The sequence below is a fragment of the Fusarium oxysporum genome, chromosome 7, assembly GCF_000149955.1.
Source record: "Fusarium oxysporum f. sp. lycopersici 4287 chromosome 7, whole genome shotgun sequence".
NCBI classification, from domain to species: domain Eukaryota; kingdom Fungi; phylum Ascomycota; class Sordariomycetes; order Hypocreales; family Nectriaceae; genus Fusarium; species Fusarium oxysporum.
In genome coordinates, this window is record NC_030992.1 from 1190068 (window position 1) to 1215653 (window position 25586).

The 25586-nt window shown below is 49.1% G+C and overlaps 12 protein-coding genes across 18 annotated transcripts; 6 read left to right on the forward strand and 6 right to left on the reverse strand.

Moving 5' to 3' along the window:
* Positions 1-42: 42 nt before the first annotated feature.
* FOXG_05096 (uncharacterized protein) lies at positions 43-2241 on the reverse strand. Its single transcript, XM_018383205.1, has 3 exons — positions 1744-2241; positions 1384-1683; positions 43-1319 (listed from the first exon to the last, which is right to left on the reverse strand). Exons 1-3 carry the CDS (start codon positions 1819-1821, stop codon positions 363-365), a joined length of 1335 nt encoding a protein of 444 aa, XP_018240090.1. The 5' UTR covers positions 1822-2241; the 3' UTR covers positions 43-362.
* A 455-nt stretch (positions 2242-2696) lies between these two features.
* FOXG_05097 (uncharacterized protein) lies at positions 2697-5355 on the forward strand. The gene has a single exon (XM_018383206.1). It carries the CDS (start codon positions 3099-3101, stop codon positions 5055-5057), a length of 1959 nt encoding a protein of 652 aa, XP_018240091.1. The 5' UTR covers positions 2697-3098; the 3' UTR covers positions 5058-5355.
* Positions 2756-6708, reverse strand: FOXG_05098 (prohibitin-1). Its single transcript, XM_018383207.1, has 2 exons — positions 5942-6708; positions 2756-5890 (listed from the first exon to the last, which is right to left on the reverse strand). The coding sequence occupies exons 1-2, from the start codon at positions 6269-6271 to the stop codon at positions 5378-5380; spliced, it is 843 nt and encodes a 280-aa protein (XP_018240092.1). The 5' UTR covers positions 6272-6708; the 3' UTR covers positions 2756-5377.
* Positions 6521-7571, forward strand: FOXG_05099 (ubiquinol-cytochrome c reductase subunit 8). Of its 2 annotated transcripts, XM_018383209.1 has the most exons (4): positions 6521-6718; positions 6861-6886; positions 7101-7278; positions 7332-7571. In XM_018383209.1, exons 1-4 carry the CDS (start codon positions 6666-6668, stop codon positions 7387-7389), a joined length of 315 nt encoding a protein of 104 aa, XP_018240094.1. In that variant the 5' UTR covers positions 6521-6665; the 3' UTR covers positions 7390-7571. The 2 variants fall into 2 exon arrangements, with proteins under 2 accessions (XP_018240094.1, XP_018240093.1); XM_018383208.1 differs by having other exon boundaries at positions 6561-7278; positions 7332-7558.
* Positions 7572-7634: 63 nt separating this feature from the next.
* On the forward strand, positions 7635-9074 carry FOXG_05100 (H/ACA ribonucleoprotein complex subunit 2). The gene is made up of 2 exons (XM_018383210.1): positions 7635-8230; positions 8284-9074. The coding sequence occupies exons 1-2, from the start codon at positions 7921-7923 to the stop codon at positions 8697-8699; spliced, it is 726 nt and encodes a 241-aa protein (XP_018240095.1). The 5' UTR covers positions 7635-7920; the 3' UTR covers positions 8700-9074.
* Positions 9075-9292: 218 nt separating this feature from the next.
* FOXG_05101 (uncharacterized protein) lies at positions 9293-10562 on the reverse strand. The gene is made up of 2 exons (XM_018383211.1): positions 9699-10562; positions 9293-9643 (listed from the first exon to the last, which is right to left on the reverse strand). Exons 1-2 carry the CDS (start codon positions 10014-10016, stop codon positions 9509-9511), a joined length of 453 nt encoding a protein of 150 aa, XP_018240096.1. The 5' UTR covers positions 10017-10562; the 3' UTR covers positions 9293-9508.
* A 418-nt stretch (positions 10563-10980) lies between these two features.
* On the reverse strand, positions 10981-14172 carry FOXG_05102 (uncharacterized protein). Its single transcript, XM_018383212.1, has 2 exons — positions 11812-14172; positions 10981-11755 (listed from the first exon to the last, which is right to left on the reverse strand). The coding sequence occupies exons 1-2, from the start codon at positions 13139-13141 to the stop codon at positions 11604-11606; spliced, it is 1482 nt and encodes a 493-aa protein (XP_018240097.1). The 5' UTR covers positions 13142-14172; the 3' UTR covers positions 10981-11603.
* Positions 14173-14503: 331 nt separating this feature from the next.
* Positions 14504-16392, forward strand: FOXG_18985 (uncharacterized protein). 5 transcript variants are annotated; one of them, XM_018399139.1, is made up of 4 exons: positions 14504-15004; positions 15066-15322; positions 15377-15744; positions 15882-16310. In XM_018399139.1, exons 1-3 carry the CDS (start codon positions 14929-14931, stop codon positions 15461-15463), a joined length of 420 nt encoding a protein of 139 aa, XP_018240101.1. In that variant the 5' UTR covers positions 14504-14928; the 3' UTR covers positions 15464-15744; positions 15882-16310. The 5 variants fall into 5 exon arrangements, with proteins under 5 accessions (XP_018240101.1, XP_018240098.1, XP_018240100.1 ...); XM_018399136.1 differs by having other exon boundaries at positions 15062-15322; positions 15377-16392; XM_018399138.1 differs by having other exon boundaries at positions 15377-16392.
* FOXG_05103 (uncharacterized protein) lies at positions 15665-16159 on the reverse strand (the record flags this gene model as incomplete). Its single annotated transcript, XM_018383213.1, has 1 exon — positions 15665-16159. The coding sequence occupies one exon, from the start codon at positions 16157-16159 to the stop codon at positions 15665-15667; it is 495 nt and encodes a 164-aa protein (XP_018240103.1).
* Positions 16393-19405: 3013 nt separating the features above from the next.
* On the forward strand, positions 19406-21514 carry FOXG_05104 (translation initiation factor eIF-2B subunit beta). 2 transcript variants are annotated; one of them, XM_018383214.1, is made up of 3 exons: positions 19406-19861; positions 19924-21096; positions 21146-21514. In XM_018383214.1, exons 1-3 carry the CDS (start codon positions 19764-19766, stop codon positions 21231-21233), a joined length of 1359 nt encoding a protein of 452 aa, XP_018240104.1. In that variant the 5' UTR covers positions 19406-19763; the 3' UTR covers positions 21234-21514. The 2 variants fall into 2 exon arrangements, with proteins under 2 accessions (XP_018240104.1, XP_018240105.1); XM_018383215.1 differs by having other exon boundaries at positions 19924-21514.
* A 444-nt stretch (positions 21515-21958) lies between these two features.
* On the forward strand, positions 21959-24169 carry FOXG_05105 (uncharacterized protein; the record flags this gene model as incomplete). Its single annotated transcript, XM_018383216.1, has 1 exon — positions 21959-24169. One exon carries the CDS (start codon positions 21959-21961, stop codon positions 24167-24169), a length of 2211 nt encoding a protein of 736 aa, XP_018240106.1.
* A 44-nt stretch (positions 24170-24213) lies between these two features.
* Positions 24214-25509, reverse strand: FOXG_05106 (acetyltransferase). Its single transcript, XM_018383217.1, has 2 exons — positions 25032-25509; positions 24214-24981 (listed from the first exon to the last, which is right to left on the reverse strand). The coding sequence occupies exons 1-2, from the start codon at positions 25342-25344 to the stop codon at positions 24611-24613; spliced, it is 684 nt and encodes a 227-aa protein (XP_018240107.1). The 5' UTR covers positions 25345-25509; the 3' UTR covers positions 24214-24610.
* Between the last annotated feature and the right edge of the window lie 77 nt (positions 25510-25586).

The following is a 25586-nucleotide window of genomic DNA, read 5'->3' on the forward strand; positions in this document are numbered from 1 at the left end:
GGTGAGATGACGGCAGTTTTGGGACTCACGATGCCACGGTGTGGGAGCATGACGAATTAATATAACTTGGTCTGCACCATGACATAGCATACATGGGAGTTAATATCTCAATGTTAGATCTACCTTTTGCCTAGAGATCGGTTACATAGATTTAATAAATCATCATTATCCCATGAATTAATGAGTATCCTCGCTAAAGTCGCTAAAATGTCCTAAAGATTTCCTTGCCTGTGTCTAATAAAAGGCATTTTGTGAAACTCCATTTCTATCCATATATCCCAACCGTATTCAAGGTATTCCCAACGCCACGCAAATGCATCTCACATAAATCCATTACAATCCATTGCAATAGCACATTCCCCTTACATGAGGAACTCACTTCCAGCAAAGTGCTTCAAAACAACCCAACCATCAGCGAAACTCTCCTTATCCATGCGCACAACAATAGCCGCGTGACTATGTCGATGCTTCTGAATGTGAACAGGAAACTTGCGCCAACCAGCTGCATCCAAGTTCTCAATCATCTCGAACTGATCAGGAGTCAGCGCAAGCGTAGGCTGTCCAGGAGTCGACATCCTGCGCTCTTTCTTCAGCAGCTTGCGATCCTCAGCATCATACGCCAGATCATCTTCTGAATCTGACGATGCCAAGTATTGCTGGTTCTGTGAGCTGTTGAGAACCTCGTAAGCTTGTTCGACTTCTTCTCGAATCTCCTTAATCCGCAGGGGCATGCGGTACTGCTCGATCTTCAACCCAGCCTCTCCTGACTCGTGCGCCTTGATTCGATTGGCACTTCGAACTGTTTGGACGGCAGAGTTGGCGAGGAAGACAACAACTCCGATCGGAATTATAACACCGACCGTCACCATAAACGGGATGCTCTTGACCCACTTCTTGAGAGCTTCGTAGTCTGTCAATAGCGTGTCTTGTTGGAATTTCGGTCGAAGCGCAATAGGATGGTCAGGGTCAAGAATCACACCCTCGTATCCCTTGAGGTAGTTGAGGTTGACCTTTTCAAGGTCTGTATAAGGATCATGTTTGGTAATGGCGGATGTGTAGTGTACAACACTTCGATCGTTGACAATGTTTGTGTATAGTGTGCGGCGCTTAAACTTCTTGAGACCAGACATGAAGATAGAATCTGGATCGGCGAGCACTGCGAGAAGAGGTCGATTGGTGTCGCGGAATTTATCGATGGTAAAAAGTTGGCGACCGGACATTGATAGCGTTCGGGCGCCGAGGACGTTCCAGATGTTGTTGAGCCATCCTTTAAGTGGCGTTCTTACTCCGAGATGGGGGGATGCAAATGTGGTAAAGTTCTGACAGGATTGTTAGTTCATCCAATCTCTTTCGTGTTATCTCTTCCCCTATGGTGCGACTTACCATGCATTCGAGATCATCAAGAATTCCCTTCGCATAAAGCAAACCAACCGCATACCGCGAAACTAGACCACCGAGCGAATATCCTGCAATACTCAACTTGGTGATCTTGCCTCCTTGCTCTTCAATGTTGCGTAACTTGTCCTCGATCTCTGCGCACACGCGCTCGCCACCAAGTTCAATGCCATCGTATGTGAAGTTGCCGCAGTTCTTCTCAGCAGGCAGGATATATAATTCGTCTTCGGAATATTCGTCGCGTAACGCCTTAGCGACATTGCGCAAATGACTTGGGTTTCCCCAAAGCTATTCTATGGTCAGCGCTACATGACGTATAAGGATTGATCGTCAGGGGATGATGCTTACGCCGTGAACTAAAACACAAAGGTGAGTAGCCTTTGCGCTTCCGCCAGTAACGTCTTCAAGAACAACAGGTTTAGACATGATGATAGATGTGCGATGAAATTGAAATGGCCAAAAAAAAAAAAAAAAAAAAAGACTGAGGCAGAAAAGTTGCCAGTCTTTTAAGAATAAATTAGTTGAGGTTTCTCAGGAGATGTAGCCCCCAACGGAGTTTCGGATTGCGTAAAGTCGGGTTGTCTGAAGTCCGCTCAACTGCAGAAATACGGAGGCAGCACGGAGTTAAGCCGTTAAAGTCCCCACCAGAATATCGATGACAACTATCGACGTCGACCAAACACGCGACAGCATATGCCGTTTTAGGAATACAATCTGGTTGCTGACAACGGTGTTTAGCGAGTATTAATACCGTGGGGCTGAGTTGAAGACGTGGTCGTCGTAGCCATAACAGTAGAGGCTTCATTCAGTCTTTATAGTTGCGGACTTATCGCAGTCTACACGATATCTCGGATAGATGTGAATTCCGACTACTGCCAATAGCTGGCTTTGCATGGACTAACTGGTCAACGGATCTTACCTCATCTATTTAATCGATCCTCAAATGTGGCGCTTTCCCACACCATCGCGGGTTGGTTCTAGATTTGGGCGAGCTGAATTCCTATCATGACGCCTACAAAGAAGTGCGAAACCGAGTGCGAGCCGCCTTTAGGGTGTACTATGTAAGTGCACTGAAAACAAGTTTGTCGTCGATGTAAGGAGAACCAGATCTGTTTCAGTATGTGGTTAGGACTAGTACACAGATAGTCAGCTGCATTCTCATAATTCTGTGATTATTACTAAGAACCAAAGTCCATCCCTTGTTCCAGTTGGTATGAAGCGTCATGGCTCATGAGCCTCTAAAATCATGGCGGAGTTCAGCACTGGAGTGCGTACTGCTAAAGGTGGGTCTCATCATGAGAGCAACCGCTTGAGAGCTGAAGGCTTAGGCTACCTGCAGCTCTGTCTTCAAGCTCAGCCTCATCTGTATATCAAAAGCACAATCTCAATTGAATCAAAACGACGATAATTTGATACTTTTCTCTTTTGGCTCCTCCGACCCTTCAAGAAGCTCACGTGCATTTATATCAGCACGGTCTTCCCTTCAACCTCTCCACAACAACTCATCTCACTGCAGTGGATAACCTCCTATTGTTTCGCCTCACCAAGCACAACCACCCTAAACCTGGCTTCAACCTCCAAACTTGATTCATCCATTCACGCTCAACGATCTCGCTGGCATCAATAAAAGCTCGCATGATCACGAATGCAGACACAGAGCTCATATTAGGAAACCCTCAACGTCACTTTGAGGTGTCGTCACCATGAGTTTATTTAAACACATCCCCTGTCCCAAGGGCGATGATTGCGCAGCGAGCCTCTGTCCATTCAACCATCCAAAGGAGAAATATGAACCACCATCACAAGGACTTTCATCAGATGACACGAGTAATGAGGCCACCGCAGTAAACCAGGATGTACCACGCAAGCGTGTGAGGACAGATCCCTTTCATCCGCCTCCTTCACCTAAAACTCCCCAGGATGTTGCACCCAGCTCTTCTGGAACATCTCGTGGGGGTTCAACGGATGATATCCCAAAGCCAGTAGCCAAGAAGCTTGAAACAGCAGCTCGAACAGTCTCTCCTCCACCACTGAAACGGAAAATGGACACTCAAGATCACACTCCAAAAGCTTCTTCAAAGATTGCCAAAACAAGTCATTCTGCTACTGAATCACGTCCGTCTTCTGCCCGAAAACCTGTACCAGCAAAGCCCAAGAAGGCCGAGACACTGAATCCAAGACTCCTTAAACGATTGCCTGCTGCTCATGACGTCCGTCTCAGGCTAGTCAAAATGCTTCACCAAGAACTTACCCGACTGAACAAAGAACTCAAAGCTAAGATCAAGAAAGACGAGACGAGACTTCTACTATCAGATCAAGATCTTATCGTTCGAACACTAGACGAAGAGGAATACGTTGCCGTCCACAAGACCGCCGTGTACTCTAATGTCATGAAAAACAAAGTCATGCAATACAAGCGAATGAAGGTTGATCAGTGGAAGGCTGAGAGAGAGGATGAAATAAAGAAGAAGGAACTCGAAGCAGCTGGAAAAGATCCTAACGAGAAACCCAAGGAAATCAAGACCGGCCTGACCCCTGCTCAGGAGGTTGAGCTTACGAAACGCATATTGACTCCCATCGATAAGCTATCAAATCATGGTTATGTTGCTAGCATACCTTCAGAAGCTGATATCGAAAAGGCGAGACAAGGTGTAGCAACAGCCGCAGGATGGGAGAAATGTGACCGTTGCCAACAACGCTTCCAGGTCTTTCCTGGAAGACGTGAAGAAGACGGTGCACTCACTTCTGGTGGGACATGCACGTTCCACTGGGGAAAGACCTTCATCGCCCCCAAGGCTCCAGGCGACAACACCAGGCAGCCCAAGCGATATCAGTGTTGTGGACAAGAAGTCGGTGACTCTGTTGGCTGCTTCACTCGTGATCACCACGTATTCAAGACCTCAGATCCCAAGAGACTTGCCTCTGTGCTTAACTTTGCAGAAACTCCCGAGAATCCTGTCGTGCCTACGGACAGAGCAGTGGCTTTTGATTGCGAGATGGGTTATACAGTTTTCGGCATGGAACTTATCCGTCTAACCGCAACATCATGGCCAACGGGCGAGGAGCTGCTAGATGTTCTAGTTCGACCGTTGGGAGAAATTCTGGACCTCAACTCGCGATACTCCGGTGTCTGGCCAGACGATCTCGCCCAAGCTGAATCATGGACCGCGGACAAATCGACGAAGCCAACTAAGAGTAGCGACGACGATGTGAGTGAAGATGGCGAGCTGAAGCCTAAGAAGAAGCAGCTCAAGATCGTCTCATCTCCAGAAGTCGCCAGAGGCCTACTATTTCAACTGGTCTCTCCAACAACACCCTTGATCGGACATGGTCTCGAGAACGATCTCAACTCAGTCCGTATTGTGCATCCAACACTAATTGATACCGTGCTGCTCTTCCCCCACAAGGCTGGTTTACCATATCGGTATAGCCTGAAGATGCTCATGGATGTTCATCTCAACCGCAAGATTCAACAGGAGACGGGTCCAAAAATGGTAGGCCATGATTCTGCTGAAGATGCAAGGGCAGCAGGAGACCTTGTTCGTCTCAAGATTAGGAATGAGTGGATGGATATGCAGAGAGAGGGTTGGAAACTGGTGGATGGTAATTTCGTGGCTCCTGGGAAAGCTTCAGGATTGACGGAGGCATTCATCGAGGCATAGCTCTTGAGCATGGGCGCCATATTCAAGATAGTTAGATACGCATGTGAATTTTCATGGGACTGGAGAGCATTGGGCATCATAGATCTCGAGGTGTTCTGGACTTGGTCACTGGTTCAGCTTAGTTAATGCCGTTTTGGAACGGGAGAAGCCGTGAAGCCACCGGCGATTATACATTGCGAGATAGGGTTGATACTCCCGTCTGGTCTCGTTCTAGAAATACATAGTTGGCGCTCATGAATAAATGTTTTCATCGCCAACGATAAGCGGGGATTTCCCAGTCATTTCCTCAACATCCTTTACATCATACAAAGTCCGTTACTTTAAGCCCTACCCACTGACAGCAGGTACTGACCGCCCTGCTTTCCGCTTCCACCAGGCAAGTAGGCGACGTTAGGGTTTGAAGAAAGAGTGGCAGCAATCTCACGACTGGCCTCGATCTTTCGAATCTGAATGAGGCCGTCACCAGCCTTCTGGATGGCCTTGCTGATGGCCTCGGCGGATTCGGACTCACCCTCGGCGCGGATGACGTTGGCTTGACGCTCCTGCTCAGCACGCTCGACGATGAATCGTGCTCGCTCAGCATCTTGCTGGGCAATCTGCTTCTGCTCGACAGCCTTTGTGAACTCACGACCGAAGGTCATGTGGGTGATGGAAACATCCTCAAGAGCGATGTTAAACTCGGCAGCACGAAGAGTAAGGTCGTTTCGAATTCGCTCAGAGACAGCCTCTCGCTGGGTGATGAGCTCTGCGGCATCGAACTGGGCGACGATAGCCTTCAAGACTTCGTTTCCAATAGAGGGGAGGACTCGCTCATCGTAATCGGCACCGAGGTTCTATCAGAGTCAGTCATATGACCTGAACCAGAAATTACTTGTTCATCTTACCTGGTAAATCTTGGGGAGAGCCTTGACATTTGGTCGGTGCAGCACTCTCAGTGTCAAGCTAACCATCTGCAAATCCTTGCTGCCGGTAGTTGTTGCGATATTCCTGGGCTTGGTGCGGACATCGAAGATGATGCTCTTTTGCAGCCAGGGAACAAGGAAATGGGTTCCTTCATTGACGACGGTCTCCTTAACACCAGACAATCTGTCAAAGATGACAGCCCGAGTTCCTCCCTTGACGTCGTATATAGACTGACTGCCTAGGAAGACGACAGCTGAAGCGGGGACCGCCATGCGGTACATGAAGTTGAGGGCTCTCGCAGCGGCCGCCATTTTGATGTGGTGTGCTTAAAGTCTTGTTCGGCGTATCGTTGCAAGACGTCGGTCAAAAATGGTGGTCGTTAGAACCCAAATATCGATGGGAACTGAGGCGTAGCTGAAGCTTTTCGGAGTCAACGGACGGCGATGATGATTTGAAGCTCTTAGTCCACCTTTGGACAAATTCCCAGTACGATTCGTTGGTTGGCTGTTGAATTCCTTCAGGTGGGTTGGTACTCGGAGCTAAGCTACTTCGGGAAAGCTCGGCTGATGGGGAAAGCCTGCGTCTGCGCTTTCCTTTCCAACCCGAGAAATCCTCAAGTGGCCCTTTTCTGCCTTTCGCCTCCAAACCGACGACTTCAAAAACCACACACGAGAGACCTCGACTTTTCGTGCCAAATCCGCCAAAATGAGACCGACTCAGATGCTCCGAAGCGGCGCTGCCGACCCCAAGAACGGACAGTACGTGGATTGCGATTGAACGAGGGCAATTGGTGGTTCTGTTGCGTGCGGCTTTTCCAATGGTTAATGGTCGAACGAACAACACCAAGCCTCCAAAATGTACCAATAGAGACGGAATTGAATGCTGACGGACTTTTAATAGCTACATTGGTAACTGGGGCCACTTTGGTAAGTGATTGCTCCTACGATGTGCGAACGAGGGAACTGGGTCGATGAACGCGACGGACCAACGGATAATGACGATGCACGAGGTGGAAGCAATTGGGTCGATATAACACCAAAAATCGATGCATGCGCATAACCGGTCTCGAAATTCATCGATGGGATATTCTCGGGGATTCATCAACGTCATCGACGAAACTGGAGACTAACTCGATATCAGGTGGTGAGAAGCAGCGTGGTATCATCACTTACGGTCTGTCCGCCAACCGACAGAACCCTTGGGCCGGTGCCTTCCACGATGCCATCTTCAACACTTTCCGCCGAACCAAGGGCCAAATCTTCTACTGGCTTCCTCCCATGGTTGCTGGTTACTACATCATGAACTGGGCTGTCGAGCGGTTCGTTTATACACAGCGCCCAACCACAAGCAAAATACTAACTTCCGCCATAGAAGCGAGTACCTTAACTCCAAGGCTGGTCGTGCCGAGTTCGGTGATGAGGAGGAGTAAATCGGTTACATTACTGGAGCAAAACCACGGCGGATGTGTTGGAGTAGGTCCTCTGGACTCATTGTACATCATCAATACCTAGATCAGGAGGTGCAATAGACAGCAGTCACACTATTTATTTGTTGATTGACCTTTCGGCATCCATACATTGCAATCGAATTGAAGTCTCTAACACAGTGATCCCATCAATGGCATATCTCTTGATGATCCGAATCGATATCGGATCCACTGGTAATAGTCATTGCCGAGAGCATGATTGGACTGTTGATAAGTGTCACGTGAATCTAGAAATGTGGTACGGAATCGGCGGTATGTAACGCCGAAACTCTTCGCGGTAGCTCTTCTTCCACTCGCCGAAGAAAAAAAAAGTTAGAAAATTTCGAGGTCAGTGAAGTGCTAAAAGAAAACACGGTAACTTTGCGACCACCAACATTGCCGCGGACCCTTCAATTCGCACAAACAATCTCCGTGCGACTCCAAAGAAGACACAAGTAATAACTTCGACGAAGCTTCCTCGAGAGAACCGCAGCAATGGCCGCCGAGAAGCCCGATAAGAAGGAGAAGAAGGACAAGAAGAGAAGCGACGAGTCCGGCGTCTCAAAGTCCAAGAAGGAGAAGAAGGATAAGAAGGACAAGAAGGAGAAGCTCGCCGCCGCCCTTGAGGAGAAGCTCCAGCAGGATGCCCCCGTCGCTGCCGCTGCCGCTGCCAATATGGACGAGGACTCCGATGCTGAGGAGGAGAAGGCCACCGAGCTCCCTCTTGAGCGCACTGTCGTTCCCTTCGCCCTCCCCGTGGCGGATGAGAAGGGCATGAAGAAGGTCTACAAGACCATCCGAAAGGGTATGCGATTACAGAGAACGATGTGTTTCGGACAGATCGCTAACATTTCACAGCTGCCAAGAACAACACCCTGAAGCGCGGCGTCAAGGAGGTCGTCAAGACTCTCCGAAAGTCTCCCCCTTCCGCCCCCGGCAACACCTCTTTCCCCGGCGTTGTCATCATCGCCGGCGACATTTCTCCCATGGACGTCATCTCTCACCTCCCCGTGCTGTGCGAGGACCACAACGTGCCCTTCATCTTTGTCACGTCGCGCGCTGAGCTCGGCGCTGCCGCCAAGACCAAGCGTCCTACATCCGTGGTCATGATCATGGAGAAGGCCGAGGGCAAGAAGTCAAAGGACAAGTCTGCTGACAAGGACGGCGAGGATGATGGTGAGGCGTTCGGCGAGAGCTACGCGTCTCTCGTCAAGTACGTGCAGAAGGAGTATGGCAAGCAGGCTTTCTGGGTCAAGGGTGGAACCAAGTACTAGGGGGACAAGGTCCATCGACGACGCGACAGTGCCGTCAGTATAGGAAAGGTTCCAAAGATGAAGAGAGAGCGGGGTTCCCCAAAGATCAAGAAAGAGCGAGGTTACCCTGGGACGGATGGTGTGGTGTGTTAGAACAAGTACAAGTCTGGATGTATTATACCAGAACATCTAGCCGGAGAACCAACGGCTGGATGAGGGCTTTGGCGGCGTTCAGGTTTAGCTATTGCATTAAAAATGGGACATGATTATCAAGGGTCCTTGAATTTGACACATGGCAGATCTTGAGCTGTAACCTGTGAGCTCGTGATGTTGATGCGTTCGCGAAATTCAGATCATTCGTCAAGCCACGGCACGCGATCCAACCCGCAACACCACCACAATACACCCGAATGTGACAGCTCAATACCGAAGCACTGTCACGGCTTAACCCTTCTCTGGATACTCACCTTAGCCTGATCACATCATTGATAGACTATAGGACGAACCATAACCTCGGTATACTACGAGTCTTTGGATAACTTCAGCCACGTATTTGCGAGTAGCAGTTGCCGCAAGGTCCCTTTATAATATGCACATCGCTTCATAGCTTTCCGGTCATCTAATTCCATGCATTCAAATAATTGACATCACATTATCAGGATGCAGTTTTGTTCATTTGTGTGGTATTATTTTGCCTTAATGGCTTTCTGTTATAGGTACATCGTCCCTATTCCTATTTCACACAGGCCCGAAGCCGCGGTATAACAAATTCATCATGAAAACCTCATCCCGATCATGGGGAGATTAAAAAACCTTGGTCAAGAGAAGATTTACTCAAAAGGGTTGGTTCGGGTTCCCCACCAGGTGAGGAAGACGGAGAGACCGAGGGTCTCAACGAGCTTGGTAGCCAGGCTGACGCCGACGGTGTCGAGAGGTCGCTTCTCAACGAAGATCTGAGCAATGTACTATAGAAGGTTAGTTAGTGAGTGGATGCAGTGAGAGAGAAGAGTGAAAACATACGCCGGGAGCAGAGGTAGCGAAGAAGATGAGGGATCCGAGGTAAGCAGCGCCCTTGTAGCTCAGCGTACCAGTGGCGTTGATGAGAGCACCGACACCATAAGACTGAAGAGCAGAGCCGATGAGGGAAGAGCCCCAGGCGAGAGCAGCACCGGAAGCCTCCTTGGAGCGGATGAACTCCTCCTTGGTGTTGGCAGCCTTGGCGCGCTGGTAGGTCTGGCCGAAGATGGGAGCGAGGACGGCGAGCTCAATGCCGTGGTTGAAGGCCGTGCCGAGGGCGATGGCAGAGGGCTTGACGGGGGGGAGGTAGTGCAGAGACATTTTGATGAGTTGTGTTTGTTTGTTTTGTTGTGGTTGAGTTGATGTGTTAAGAGATGGGTATAGCTTCAATTGGTTGAGATGAGTTAGAGTGTGAAAGAATAGGGTGACAGCTCGTTGGATTGGATCCTTCCCAGTATTTGTACTCTCGAGCTGGTCACAGATCTCGATCTTGCATCATTCAGAAAAGCGCTTCCGGGTGGCTTGCCTTCCATTGCCTTGACTGTTTCTCGGTTCTCCCCTCCTCCCTCTGCCCTTGTGTCGTCACCAGATGTGATGATGTCACCATTTGGTGAGACAAATTTCAACTCTGAACCGTTTTCCTCCATGTTCCAGCCACTGCAGCTTCTCTTCACTGCCACTAACCGATTCAATTCACTGAGCTTCACTTATTGCGGGGTGCAACTCTTTTCCTCCCCTGCCAACTTCTTTGTACCTGATCTGACGTTTACGTGTACGACTCAGACATGTCATAGCAGAGCTCACTCACTCTTGCATACTTACTTACTCACAGCTGCCCTGTCTGTCGTTGGAGCTTGATCTCCTGTGGGCGGGGCAAAAGATGGGGAAGCTTGGTCCAGGTCCAGGGCAAGTTTCTTGGTGACCAGGGTTTGTAGCTGCTGCTCTAACTCCAGCAGAGTTCAGTTCCATGAAAGCAAGCAAGTCTTAGCGGGGAACAGCGCCATAACCAATCTCTAGCACAGTAGGTACCCAGACTTTCTCAGAAGTGAGTGACGAGTGACGGTGTCACGGCGTCATTTACATCTATTCCTTTCCTTTCCCTCGGCTCTCTCTCACAATGAACCCCGGTAATATCAAAGGCGGCCATCGACTTTCTTCTGCCATTGTGTCCCTTTCCAGCCGAATTCCCTTCGAGAGCCCCCAGCTGAAAAGTGCCTGATGTGATCCGCGGAACCGAAGCCGGTCCAAAGCTTGTTTTTTATTCCCCGTTTCCAAGTTCAGTTCAAACGAATTTCCATCTTCAAACCTTCTAAAGCCGGTCCTGGCCTCCCGAAAACAGTCGGCTCAACAACACATTCCGTTTCGAGCTAATCTGCCACTCTTGTCTCAGACTTTCAGCACATGCCTTTGACACCAGACCCTGTCCCTGAACATCACAATTCGAGTACAGAGGATTGGGATGTCATGACGGATTTGACGTGTGATTGTGGATGGACCCTTGTTCTTTGTTTGCGAATAGCTTGTGTTTAATTGGAAATATTGGTGCATCACAAGACGACAGAAAGCAAGCCTGCATTTAAACGCTCCAAACCTCCAAAGAGCGTTGTAACTGGAGCTTTGCCCAAACTTAGGGTTACTCTAAAATTGAGAGGTTTAATGAAATTCCGAATGACTACAACTACATCATCATAAATCTGACCCTAACTTAGAAGATATTCATAATATCATCATAAGTTTACCTCAACTACGTCAAGCCACTCGTCTGGTCTGGGGTAACATGGCGGTTGCTCTCCCGCCACATCTACTACTTAAGGTACCAACTTTATCCCCTTGAACTACAGCGAAAACGAGAAATCAACTCCAGATTAAAATACCTTATCATAAGTTATGCCTAATAAATATCATAAGTTATGCCATATGTTGACCATCTTCACCACCCCTTAGGGCTAATAACGCCCTAACATCATGAACATACTGCAGGCCCTCCAACAGCGGCACCAAGTGCATCAAGTCTGTATCGGTTGGATCATTGATCCAACCCTGGATAGGAATCGCATTGTCTGGCAAACGAATGTTAACAACCTCTCCCCTGAATGACCCGACCGGGGCATCTTACCTTGGTGGAACAGATAACTCAACGGGCTGTTGTCGAGAATCATCACCTTGCTCAGGTCTGACTCGACCGAGCTGAGGTCCTTGATGAAAGCGCCTTGTCGGAATGTGCAGTGCTGACGATAGTATCGCGCCGAGAAATACTTCCTCTCCGCCTCTAGCCAGTCAATCACCGGATCTGCGTACTCCTGCACCGACGCTGTGAAAACAACCAGATTGTACCACTTGCACACCCGCCTCAAAAACTCGTCGCAATACGGTCGCTTGTTAACCCAGTATAGAATCGGATGCTGCGGTCCAATCGATGTCTGTCCACCAACCCCCACATATGTTGTGTTCAAGCGCACTTCAACCATGTGTCCGGTGCTCATCCTGCCGCCCTTGGACATGCTGTGTATCAAGGTTTCGTCTAGATCTAGAATCAAGGTCTTCTGCGGGCTCGTCGGCGGCTCGAGGTTGATATAGGACGGCTGCCTGCGTGGGATCAAAGGTCGAGGTGGTGCCGGTGTCTTTGGGTACTTGGTGAGCGCTGCAATGGGAGAAGTGGGAGATTTAAGATGCGCCGAGAGGTCGCCGCTGCCCAAATCACTAGCCTTCGTTCGCGCGACTGCCGATTGCGTTTTCCTATGCTTCCGCTGCCTGAGATCTTCGTCGCTGTTGAGCTTGATGCGAATTGACCTTCTCGCCGGACCGGTTTCCTCTGCAGGCTGTAGTGACTTCGATCGTGCGTGTCGACTGAGACTGCCTGACCGTGATCCATCTGATTCCGACTCCGATGAGAGGCCTGATGACGTCGATGATGATGATACCGGCCTCGGTCTTGGTGTTAGCCTCCTATATCCTGAAGTCCTGCCATAGTCTTTTTCAGAAACATTTTCAGGTTCTTCCATGGTCTTATGTTGAGTTCCGTGTAATCCAAATAGTTTTCCGAGCTGCGTAAAGGGTGCGAAATTGCCGTATTCGTCATAGAAACAGGCAATGAGATAGACACCTGGGGATGCCAGTGTCGCAAGAACCCATCTAATAGAACCAATAATGCTAGAAGCAAAACGTCGAGGGATAGAGTGCCACCATGAGCTTCGTTTTTGGTTGTCGCCTGTGTCGTTGAGCAATGGTGTACTCTCGTCAGCCGGCTTTTCGATGAATCGCGATTCGTCGATAGTATCCTGGGCAAAGGATTCAGTCTCGTGACCGGATGGTCTATCGTCGCCGTGCTGGTCTTCGGAGGCCAATCCAATTGTGCCAATGGGACCTCCTCCTATGCTGTTTGATCGAGATTGAGTTGGGCTCGGGGGCGGCGATACGCGGGCCGTTAGGATGTTGAGGGAGTTCATCGCCACAGGCTATCGCATTCCATGAGGTAGAAGAAACAGTTCAGGGGATACGTTCGAGTCTTGAAGGTAGGTGCAAAGAGTTCGGAATTCTGTGACGGCGGACGGAAAGAAGGGAAACAGTCCCGAGGAACGGATCGTCGGGCTATTGGCCGGCCTAGTTTCGCGGGAAGGAGAAGCCGTCAATACAAAAGCTGATTGACAGAAAGTGAAACGAATGTCAAGAAGGCATCGAGTGCGGCCAAGCGAAAAAAAATAAGGATAGAGCCAAGGACTAGGACAGGGGCGCAGTACAATCGCGATGGTAGGGCCAGGGAATGTACAAATGGCCTAATGATAAAGAGTCCCAGGGAGGAAATAACAAGGGCACTTTTGAACGGCAAAGCCCAAGCAGCAGAAACAAATCCAATCCAAAAGTACAGATGTCTTGAGTGGTGAGACGATTAGGTTAGCCTGGTCTGGTAACCTGTAGGTTGGTTATATAGACTGCTAGACGAGACAGGCAAGGCAAAGCAAAGTCAAGCCGCCCTCGCACGGTTGTCAGCGAGTAGTGATTAACTGTTTCGTGGCGTTGAGAGGGGAGCTGGCTGCTGGAGAGAGTTCTAAGGCTGGGGAACCTTCTGTTGGCCAACTAAGTTAGGACCAAGATCGGGTTCTTCCAAGCTCGAAATAAGCAGCCCTGCAGCGCTAGTTGTAAAACAGTAGCAAATACGTAAGGATAGCGGGCTATCGACGGGTGAGGCGGGGAGTCTTTTTTTCTGGCTTGTGAGAAACAAGAACAAAGAAGCCCGTGGCAATTGCTCGAGAGGAACAAAGATAAGATGAGGGGGGGCAAGTTTCCGAGCCGCTTTGAGCGCGCGCAAAGAGAGCGTGAGGGAGCTAGTCAAATCAGATCAATTCAGAAAGGAGTGAGTAGATCACAAAGGGAGTGAGATGTGAGAGAATTTGCTGATGGGTGGCTCGATTGACGACGGATGATGGTTGAGAGGGATGGCACGTGTTGGGGATTGAGGTGCCGAGATGCTGGGGAACTGCCAGGCTTTGGAGTGGAGGGGCTCCAGCCTGCGAACTCGAGTTTCTAGGCTGTTTTCAGTGCATCGATGACTGGTCCCTGCTACAGTAGCGCTACAGGGGTTCTTGGATACCGCGGCTCGTATCAATCGCATATGCTCTTACTGAATTCCTATGTACTATCATAAATGACCTACCTAAGCCTCTGTCTGGGGTGAGAAAATAAAGTAGTCAAAGAGCAGACTAAATTCATCCTAAATTATCCCAATACTGTCTAAATCTTTTTGTCACTTAGGCCATAACCTAGTCATAAGCTTTCTGCCACCCCCTGGCTAACGACGTATTACAATAAAAGACTTCTTCCACAATCAATTATAATCAGCGCCAGTATTCCTTTTGTTTCCCAAACAGCTCATGTCACCACAGTGATCATATTTCCTATTGATAACAGCTTCGTTATGGATCTTCCTTAGGTCCATCCACTGGGCTCAGCTTCCACTGCCCAGGCCTCTCTTTGCAATGTCCCTTCCTGGCATATCTGCCGCAGCGATGTAGGATCAATTACACCATCAGGCAAACGGAGATGATAGATGGCATCGCCATGAGAGATGATTTCGTCCTCCACTCGCTCAATCCTGAAAAGGAGTTGGTGAGAGTCACATTGGCCAAAACATCCTTGATGAGAATTACATGTGTAGAACGACTTTCTGCCATGTCTCAACCACCTCTTTACTGAAATCGAAATCGCGTGTTCCTCGCCATGTTAGGGTCGCCGAATCATGTCCGTTTCTGTCTTCCCTTTCGTTCTTGTGGAAGATGACTGCGCAGGCCTTCTCGCGAGAGCAGTGCCAGATGGTGAGACTCTTCAAATGCAGCATCTGTTGCGCAACCTCGCCAGTATTGACCAACAAGCCAGATATACTGTCCCGAGATCCTTTCGTCATGATCGGCGCTGTGAGTATCAGCGATCGGAGCCGAGGCCAGTCACTGAGCATCTTGCAAGATCTGAGGAAGTCTCGAGCATCGATCATAAACGCCACAGAAAGATGTTCGAGGTCACGGCTCTTCACAGCGAAGGCTTCCCCCAACTCAGATCTTGTGAACCGGCGAGTCTCTATTTGCATGGACATACTGATGATGGACGGGTCCATGTCGTTGCGAATAGCCTCCATGGTCTGTTCGTTGAAATCTTCGAAAATAGTCACTGATTCTGACGTGCTGGGGCAGTTTGCGAAGCAGAACCTGCATCACTGTTGCAATGTTAGATACGGGGATATACCTACTATGTCTGTCGTCGACTTACTGAGGTCATGACGTCCGTAAATCAAGCCATTTTCATCGAGTGAGTGGCACAGAACCCGCCACGGCTCGTAGTCGATGCTCTCCACATTTGGAAACCGCTCCAGCCGCGATCTCCGGACTGATCGTTTTGAATAGCTGCAGGATAGAGGCTGCGTTTGGAAGCGTCACCTGCTTCCCTTTAACCCAGCCGTGTTTTGGATCATCCCAAGTTTTCTACTTCTCGAGGAGATTTCCATCATCTTCGTGGTTGAATCCGTAAAGATGGTTCTTGAACCAATGGTCCGGGTCGCTGGGTGAGTATACATTGAGTTCCAACGTTATACGATCTGTGGGCTCCCAGGTTTCGAGCGCTCCAAAGAGCTTTCGTAGCGCCTTTTTGATGAGCTTTGCAGGCTCCCATAAACCAGAAACTCGCTGACACCGCCGACAGGCATAAGAAGGGAGCTCGATGTTGAGGTGGATTCGGCGAATGAGGTGCCTCTGTAGAATGATCGTTTTCAGGCCCTCGGCGGATGCTCTGTTCAACTCCAGTCGGTTGAGATTCTTCGGTACAATAAGGGCATGCCATTCTTTACAAACAGCGGACGCACAACCCCATCGTCTTTGACGAGAGATCTCCTCTAGGATCATGCGGCGGATCTCTTGAGGGAGAAAAGCCCAAGACGAGCGTCTGGTCTTCTCTAGTGTGTGGCTACGAAGCGTCACCATAATGACAGATAAGGTTGGGCCATGAAGAGGAGAAGAAGAAAAGCGACAGCAGAAAATTTTGAAGGGCCTATATCTGAGTTTGTAAAAACATCGCATTTATTATCTGGTTAAAGTTTGGGGACGTTGAACAAAGTTCATTAAGTTGTGAGGCTATTGGTATATGTTCCGCTGTGGTGCCAACATGTAAAGGCTGTCATAGTTTGTAGATGCTACAAGTTTCATGAAGAACCGGGAAAGTCAACATCAACCATTCAACTGCCGGAATTCTACTTGAATGGTGAGGACGTTGCTTTTATTGAAGACAAAGTCATCATAGTGCTGAATGCTGATAAATTAAGTATTACACTTACACAAAGCGCTTACACTCGGTACCTACGCAAGGAATAAGAGGAGCCCAGCTATTGTCCCAGTTAGATGAACCAACACAAGACTTAATGTATGACTAAAAACAAACTTCTAAAGACCTCATTAAGCTTGGTATTTCTTCCATGTTCTGATCCTCTAATAGATAAACGATAAGTAGTATCCCCGTATTTCTTTCACAAGACGGTTGTAGGTTGGTTGACAGCTGACAAGGGTTGAGAGCAAGGGCATCTTAAACCTGGCCAGGTTGTGGATCTGTCGGGTTTGCATGTTCGTTTTCGTATCTACAATCTGCAAAATGACTGAGTGGTTCTGAACGCGATGCTCTTTGCATGTGAAGAGGAGTCGCCTTGCTAAGCTGGTAAATATATGATACCATTGGTACATAAAGCAGATGCCAGCAAAGATGCTAGCCATAACAGAGTGTTTGTTCATGACCTCCAACTTCATCGTGGCTCACATGTTAATATTCTTTGATTTAATATTCTTTGATGATTGTATGGTTGCAGGAAAATAGTCTTCGAGGTAATAAGAGTAGGAAGAATATTGGATTTCACCACCTGAGGTCTGAATAGCTTCGAGGGGGACTATTGCAGTTATGTTGGAGGGTAGCCTAGTCTGCATTTATTAAGCCAACTTTGGCGTATATAGGTGCAGAGCTAAAGTCCATTTCCTCCCAGTGCAGAGAGGAATATCATCAGATTGTTCACTTCCAAATAGCTGGAAGCATCCTAATTTAGCCATTCTCCCTACCATATCCAGTAACCTTATTAGCGATTCAGGACAACCCATCCAAACCCTTGCAACAAATCCACCACCGAGGAGGGCAGATTTTTAGTGTGAACTCTGACGATGATCTTCTCCACTGAAGAAACAGTTCTTAGCTCTGCATCGATGCACTGTAATGCTTCTTGAGCAAACTGCGGGTCTGCTTCAGTCAAGAGCATGGATGATTCCCCGGAAACTTGTATTTCTAATGTTTTTAGGTTGTTGCGCTTTCCGGAAAGAAGAGCTAGATTCTTCAAGCTATCTTGTCTGATATTGACCTCTTTGGGTTGACCTTGTGCGACTGGGAAACTGATGATAGGCGGGATAGTAGGTTGGCATTTGTGGAACCGATGCAGCTTAGAAACGATCGCAGAAGGCTATCGTGCTATTTGGGCTCGTCCACCATGATAAAGTGACTTTTGCTATAGAGGACCTCTCTAGCCTCGGCGTATATTTGCATGTTGGTATACAATGTGGCGAGCCATTGTTTTGGCTTGTCGGGTGCGAATGTCACTATCCAAGTTCCAAAATCTTGGAAAAAGATATGGTGGTGACCTGAGTACGAGAAGTTGTTTGTATATTTCAAGACGAATTTCTTCGGTCGAGTCTAAGAAGCTGAGAAGGCCTGACTTTACGGGCTGCGAGGCCTTTTCGGTTTTCGAGACGGACATAGAAGAGAGCTCAGGTATTCGCGAACCCATGATCGTCGATAGTAGTGTCCTGTCTGATGGCTTATAAGTCCTGCTGCTATGTGAGACAAAGCGAAATTGGATGGACAGACTTAATCCTTACGAAGGTTAACATATGGAAATAGAAAGAGGACATATGGCAGGCTGATATTTATTTCATACTACCTATCAATGGTGTACATATAGATATATATGTGCCTGGTCGTGTCAAAGGAGGGGATGTTCGTGCTGGAAGTGAACGTGGATTATAGGGAATAGCAGATGGGAATAGGATCTGGGGAAGATCGAGATACAAAGACGAGGGGTTGCACAGCTCAACTGTAAAATTTAAAGTGGTGTGCAAGCTTATTACCTAACAAGTTACAAGAACCAACAAGCAAACAAACCAAACCAAACCAACAGAGCGCCAAGGTTGGTGATAGCATGGATGATATTACTATTGGTTAGATCGGTGGAGTACAGTAGGAGTTGTGAAGGATGTGGGAAACATCGGATATGATTTACGTATTGCTTTTTCTTGATGTAGAGAATGCTATGCACCTTTGAGAAGATGTTTCAAATTACAACAAGTGACTAGATATGTATGTAGCAGGAACTCTTCCTAGGTGTTTAAGATAGATATAACGAAATAAACGAGAAACACTTCAGCTGCCGTAAACCTATCGTCGTTGGGCGCTGACTATCTCGACGTGAGATCCTCCCGGAATTGACCATCGTCTATGGCCATAAGAATTAGTCGACAACTTATGCACAATCATATGTTAGTTATCAATGGTCACTATACGTGACCACTTAGCGATCATGTAAAGCTTAGGAGGACTGGTACTATGTCTGAGCAGCTTGGCACTTTAGACACGAGAAACCTCTGCCCTCAACTGCTGAGGTGGATGGGTCCCATACCAGCTACGACGAAACGTAACAGAAGAATAAATAAAAACCATCATGCCCAAAGTGAGGGCTTATTATTATGTCCATCTGTTTGGAAGGCGTTGAGTGAAAAAGCCAATACCAAGAAATATAGCAGTACACTCATGGCAAGCCATTCCTGCGTATCGAATATGTCACTGGGATAATGGTGTTTGATGGTTGAGACGAACCAGTTTGACCACTTTCTTGGCAATGAAAGAATTGAATCGAGCCTCGGAAGATTACTCCGTAATGCCTTGAACATTGCCAGCTCATCAATTGCCATTCTTGAAGTTAGTGACAGCTCATAGATGATGGCGGTGAGCCCAACTCTCAAGTTTGTCAGCGAATATTGATAACCTACATATATCCCACCCTTGATTGAAAATCTGTGATGCTCTCGCAAGGATTCTTTCGATAACCAAATTCATCTAATTAGTACTACGTCTTAGTAGAATCTGCCCCTGTCCCATTGTCGTCATGGCTTGCACTCGGGGCTCGGGGTATAGCCCCACAAAGCGACAAGGCTGATGGCCCCCACCTGAAGCCTTGCACAAAAAAAGGCTCCGATGCGAGGAGGAATTGATTGACTCATATTCACAAACCGTACAATTCGTTCGAAGCAGCAACAATCGTTTGCCTGTTCAACAACGTCGACGCTTCGCACAACGCAAGCGAAATCTCTCACTCGAAATTAAACAGAGAATAAATCAGTTTTTACAGATCAACAGCATATCTTATCTTGGCCGATATTTGTGTTTGACTCACAAATCACCCCTCCATTTCACCCCGCGAATCGCAGACATCCCACCCCGGCTTCACTACCTAGCTACGACAACCGGCGACTGTGACTCCGACCGATACACCTCCTAGTAGATATGGCCCCTCTTTCTACAGGCTACGCGCCTGATCTCGAGAAATATCTCAGGTCTCTCAAGGGTCAAGCACTGGAATCGTCTGTTGAGAGCCTCATCTGGTGAGACACCCGCCAAGTCCTTTGCCAAGATGCTCGTTACTAAGTGTTCGCGATACCTTCAGTCTCCTCAAGCGACGACAAATCAAGGGCTCTGAGCCCTGCGCCGTCGCTACAGCTCACATTCTACTCCAAGTCGTCGCCCGATCGAAATGGTTCAACGTTGACAGCTTGATCGACAACGTCTCGCGTATTGGTCGTCGCCTGGTCGAGGCTCAGCCCAAAGAGCTCGTTATTGCCAACATTGTGCGCCGAGTCCTAGGCCTCATTCGCGACGAAGCTGCCGAGGATAGAAACGAGGGTGCGAGTGAAACCCCTAGTGACGCCCAGATCACACCAACCGATGCTGTCCCGAACCCAGATGCCCTTTCTCACCAATGGCCTCCTTCGACATATGGCAAGCAAGATTCTGCCGGAGACTATATCACCAACAGCGCCAAACCTCCTCCCGCTCGGCCTGGTCCACTATCCTCCTACAGCTCAGTCAACGTGCCTAAGACTCTCTTTCACCTCCTCTCAGTGTCTACACCCGGCGAGCTCGCGCCCAGCAGCCAGGGATCGCCCCTAGGTCTTTCAGGGGCATCAACTCCTTCATGGAGAGCTCCTTCGGCTCAGGTTCATGCTTTGAGATCAGAGGTCATCGACGGTATTGAAGAGATCAAGGATGAGATCAGCTCTGTGGACGATCAAATCGCGGCCTTGGCTGACGTTCAGATTCACCCTGGCGACTACGTGCTCATCCATCAGCCCTCACCTACAGTCGAGCGATTCATTCTTCGCGCAGCTTTGAAGCGCCGATTCACAGTTCTCATCGCGACCGAGCCACCAAAAAAACAGTCCCCAGAAGTCCCCCATGCCTCGTTCCGTAAGAAGCTCGCTTCCGCTGGTATTACAGTGATCAACATCATGAATGGAGGGTTGATGGCATACATGTCCCGAGTGGACAAGGTCATTCTGGGGGCGCACTCGATTGTCGCCAGCGGTGGTGTTATGGCCGATGCGGGTGCTGCAGCCATTGCTCGAGCCGCAAAAGAGCGAGGACGTGCTGTTATTGTCCTCGGCGGCGTGTACAAACTCAGCCCTGTGAACCCTTTCAGCGGAGAGCTTTTGATTGAGTGGGGAGACTCTGCCAGCTTTGTCAACTTTGCGGATGGACACATGGTGAACAGCGTCGAGGTTCGGACTGCCCTCAATGAGATGGTCCCTCCAGAGTTGATCGACATATACATCACCAATTTGTAAGTCAAGAGGTCGTTGTGTAAGGCAAACAACTAATTTTTCATTCAGGGGGACACACTCAAGAGATCACTTGTCCAGTCTCATCGCAGATCATTACAAGACGGAGGATGTCGATTTTTTCCTTAACGAAGAATGATGGAGGAATACAAAAAATCAAAGGAAAAGAAAACGTCGCAAAAGTTGTGCCATTCATTCATTTCTCGGCGTTGAGCGAGACAGGGTTTCCACTATCCAGTCAAGGAGTGAAGGTACCATAGAATTTGCTTGATAGCACATATCACCAGCGTTTAAAATTTCAACCATATTGGGTTGAGATCAGCCTCACACAAATCATCAGATTACACCGCAACCGTATGCATCGTATCGAGTCGTATGCGGTGTATGAAAGCAATGACGACGACGGCCCAAGTCAAGCATAACTTTAGAGTATTGTCAGAGTGATCAGAGGCCGGGAATGCGGCACCACAGCTGTCGGTTAGTCTAGGCTCCCTCGCTCGGCCGCGTAAGCACCAGCTCGGCCATTGGACGCAGGGGATCCTGGGGAGTCATAGGGCTGCGAATGCGAGTTGCGTAACCCCCTGTAAGGCGCTGTAGGGCATTTTCGCAGTTCGGTGATTTGATCAGACCGTTGAAAGCGTTTCCTCTTTGGTCATGATGTGAGGTGATAGCTGAAGGTCATTGATAAAGGTTAAATAAAAGAAAATACCCTTCTTTTCAGGCTATGATGCAGTCACGTTTATCAGATAGCTTCCCAAAGCTAAGGTTGATCAGTGTGCTATTGTATCACACCATCAGCTCTCACCCATTCTCTCTCTCCCCATTAATACCCCTCCATAATCGCATCACCCTCCTCCTCTCATCATGACAACTCCATCACCAGCCATGGACTCTACCAGCAGAAACAATCCTCCATATCTCACAACTGGCCAGGCCCCAGCAACAGCTGACGATGCGCCGCCGCCTCCATACTCAGAGACAGATATCTACTCTACCTCTTCTCAGCCCCCGCACTCACCACATGCTGGTTCCGTCGCCGGCTCCGGGCACGGCCCCGCAGCTCCCGGTGACGATACCGCCTCCCGCATGTCCTCAACTTCCACTACAGAACCCATCTTCACTCCACCACTTACACCTCGCACCGAATCTAATGTCAACGCAACAACACCTACAACACACGAAATCCCCCTCTCTCCCAGTGTAGCTCTCTACTTTGAGACCCGGCCTGTTCCAACATCAGCGTCTCAATGGGAGCCTCAGATCCACAGCATCGCTGTGAAGCCGACCTCTGTGCCAGATGACATTCCTTATCCGGAGAATTGGGCGACTTCGTACGATATCACAGCCCAAGATTGGGCGACTTTTGTTAACTTTCTCCTCCCTGATCACGATTCCGTCCGGAATGAGGCTATCCTGGGTGAAAAGGGCAAATCCGAAGATGGCTCAGATATCAAGTCATCTATTGGCGACGGTAGCGTCAAGTCAGAACGACACACAACTGATCCTAGTGAACTACGTCGCAAGCGTGCAGAAGTCGAAGCTATCGTGCAACAGTGGAACTCTGGCTTCTTTGCTCCCCGAAATGTCATGGTACGGCTTCAGCCCGAGGAGCAATCGCACATGCCAGGAGGATGGGAGACCACATTCGACGATCCTCCAGTGCAACTCCCACATCAAGCTGGCCCATCTTCTCCGAGAGAAGCGATGCCTCAGCGCAGGCCTAGCGGTTGGACAGGATCTTGGGGCGGCTTCCAAGTCGACAATGACAGCGTCCGGTGGGGAGACAGATTTGTTGCTGATAGCAATGGGCTTCGCATAGGAAACATTGTTATGGATAGCAGGGGAATTCGCATGAACGGCCAGCCTGTGGGAGCCCCTTTTGGCCCTGGACCATCCCAACCACCACCTCCGAATGCTCGCAACATGCCTCCTTTTATGCCCGGACACCCAGCATGGCATCAAGGTCCTCCTGAAGCCCACACTTTCCCCCAACGAGGACGAGCAGCTAGCCATGATCACCAAAGACGCCGCTCTCGGTCATCATCTTCATCATCTTCCTCGTCCTCAGATTCCTCTTCTAGCTCAGAATCCATCGGTTCTCTCCCTGACTACGACGATCTCAAGGACCAGCAGCTACCCGTTTACATCGCTCGTCTACAACAATGGACAGCTAATCCTCTCGAAGTGCGCAGCAAGGCTGATGTCAAGCAATTGAAAGCTGAACTTAAAGCCTCGAACACAAATGGCATTGCTCCCAATATCGACCGAAAGGCTCTTAAGTTGCAGGTAAAAGCCCTTTCGCAACAATGGAAGACTTTGAAACGTCAGCAGAAGAAGGAACGGAGAGATCGAAAGAGAGATCATAAGAAGAAGAAAAAGGCTGAGAAGAGGGAGAGGAGACAGCAGAAGAGGGAGATGAAGGCTGCTCGCAGAGATCATAGGAGGGGCCAAAGAGGGAGGGGCCATGTTGAGCCAATTCCTGCTCCTGTGGTGCCTCCTTTCCAAGTTCCTCCCGTTCATGTTCCCGCAGTCAACGTTCACGTTCCTCCTGTCAACGTCCCTGGTGTCAGAGTTCCTCCACCAGCTCTCGGTGGCTGGGGATGGTCAGGCAGAGGAGCCGGCCGAGGAGATCGAGGCCATCATAGTCGAGGCAGAGGTCGAGGTTGGGGCGGTTGTGAAAGTCAAGGTCCCTGGGGCAGAAGTCGAGGAGGCTTCCAAGGAGGCTGGCCAAACCACTGTTCATTTGGATCTCCCGGTCGAGGCGGTTTCTTTGGTGGCGGAGAGTGGCCATCTCGCTCAGGAGAAGGTCCTCCAGGCTCATGGCCAGCAGATGCCAACAAAGATGGCAATATTCCGCCGCCAGGTGCGGCATCAGCTGCAAAGTACAACACTGTTTTTGGAATAGAGACTGAGATTGCGACGAAGCAGAAGGATCTGGAGGTGAAAGAAATAACTTTGAGTGAGCGCAGGGCGCTGGAAAAGGAGATTGAGGCTCTCACAGAGACAATGGAGAGAACGAGGCTTGAAGCTGATGAGGCGTATGCTCGTGAGTTGGCTGAGCAACTTGATGGATAATGATGGTTTTTCAACTTCTTATGTACTTATATGGATACCGATTTCTTGAACTTTGTATTAATATCTATCGCCAAAGCGACTGTTTGTCTCCATGTCAGCTATATCGAGTTATCTAGGTTGTATACCTCATCTGTAAGGTTAGTTGCACCACTTTTCAGTGTGGTTGACCCTTGCAGTCCTTTTGCTGGTATATTCTTTTCCAGTTCTTGTAAGATATGAATCTTTATGCCTAGAAACAGTACTTGTGATTTACGCTTCATCGTAGTATTTGATGGATCCAACCTTTCACTCCTCAGTTGCGCAATAGTGTCCCAAGCGTAGACTCATCAACATCATAACTATCTTCCAGCTACTCATGACATATTTCACCCGGACATCACAACTTTTTATCTATCCGTCTATTAAAACACACATTCCCCCTTTTTTCACATTCTCTTCTCCTTAATGCTTCGAGTCATCCTTTTCCACCAACGAACCAACGCCCAAGCTCCTCCCCACAGCAACCTTCATCTTCTTCTTCTTGTCCTTGTCCTTGCCTGCTTCAGGATCACGGCCAACCTCACCCACGGCTTCGCCCTCGTCCTCGGCTTCTTCTTCTTCTTCCTCTGCAAGGGCCTCGTCGACTTGTTTCTTGATGCCTCCAAGGTCTAGACGCATGCAGAAGGCGTCTTCACCATCGGCGTAGTATTTGGATTCGGTCTTCTCGTTGGTGAAGCCGAGGGTGTTTTCGTAGAGGTGGCGGGCTGCGGCGTTGGATACACGGACGTGGAGGGAGACGTATTTTGCCTGGAATGTCTCGACCATAGCCAGTTCTACAAATGTCAGTTTCTACTATGAGGCCAGCAGGTTTGAGTACACGTACGACTTTGGCGCATCAACTTCTCAGCAATACCCAGTCTTCGGTGTGTTCGCATCACGCTCAGACTCGTAATGTGGCCATGCGGAATACCGTCTGAAGGCTCCTCCTCCATCTTGGCAAGGACATATCCGACGATCTTGGGGTACTCGTAGGGATCCTTCTTGGGTCGCGAGACATCAACGGCGACGTAGCTCAGTTGGGGCCATGAGAGGGCATGGTAGAGGTAGTACTTGAGGAAGTAGTTCTCGGGGAGGTTCTCGAGGTTTGCGTGCTGAATGAGGGGCAAGTCTGCGTTTGTGAGGAGGCGGATATCCATGGCTGCAGGTGATTCTGTGGTGCAGGTGGTGATGAGGCTCAAGAGTATGTACGTAGTATTTGGATGTCGGCAGAGAATGGTATAGCTTCAGCCCGCTTCAGTCCAGTGCAATTCATCAAGCGGAATCGGCCCCTCAATTCACACGGCGGGTCAACAAGTTTGCGGTCAAAAGTCAGCCCGGAGGTCGGCAGTAAAGTCCCCCGCGCCGTAGAGAGACGACCCCACTACGATGCTCTGAAGCA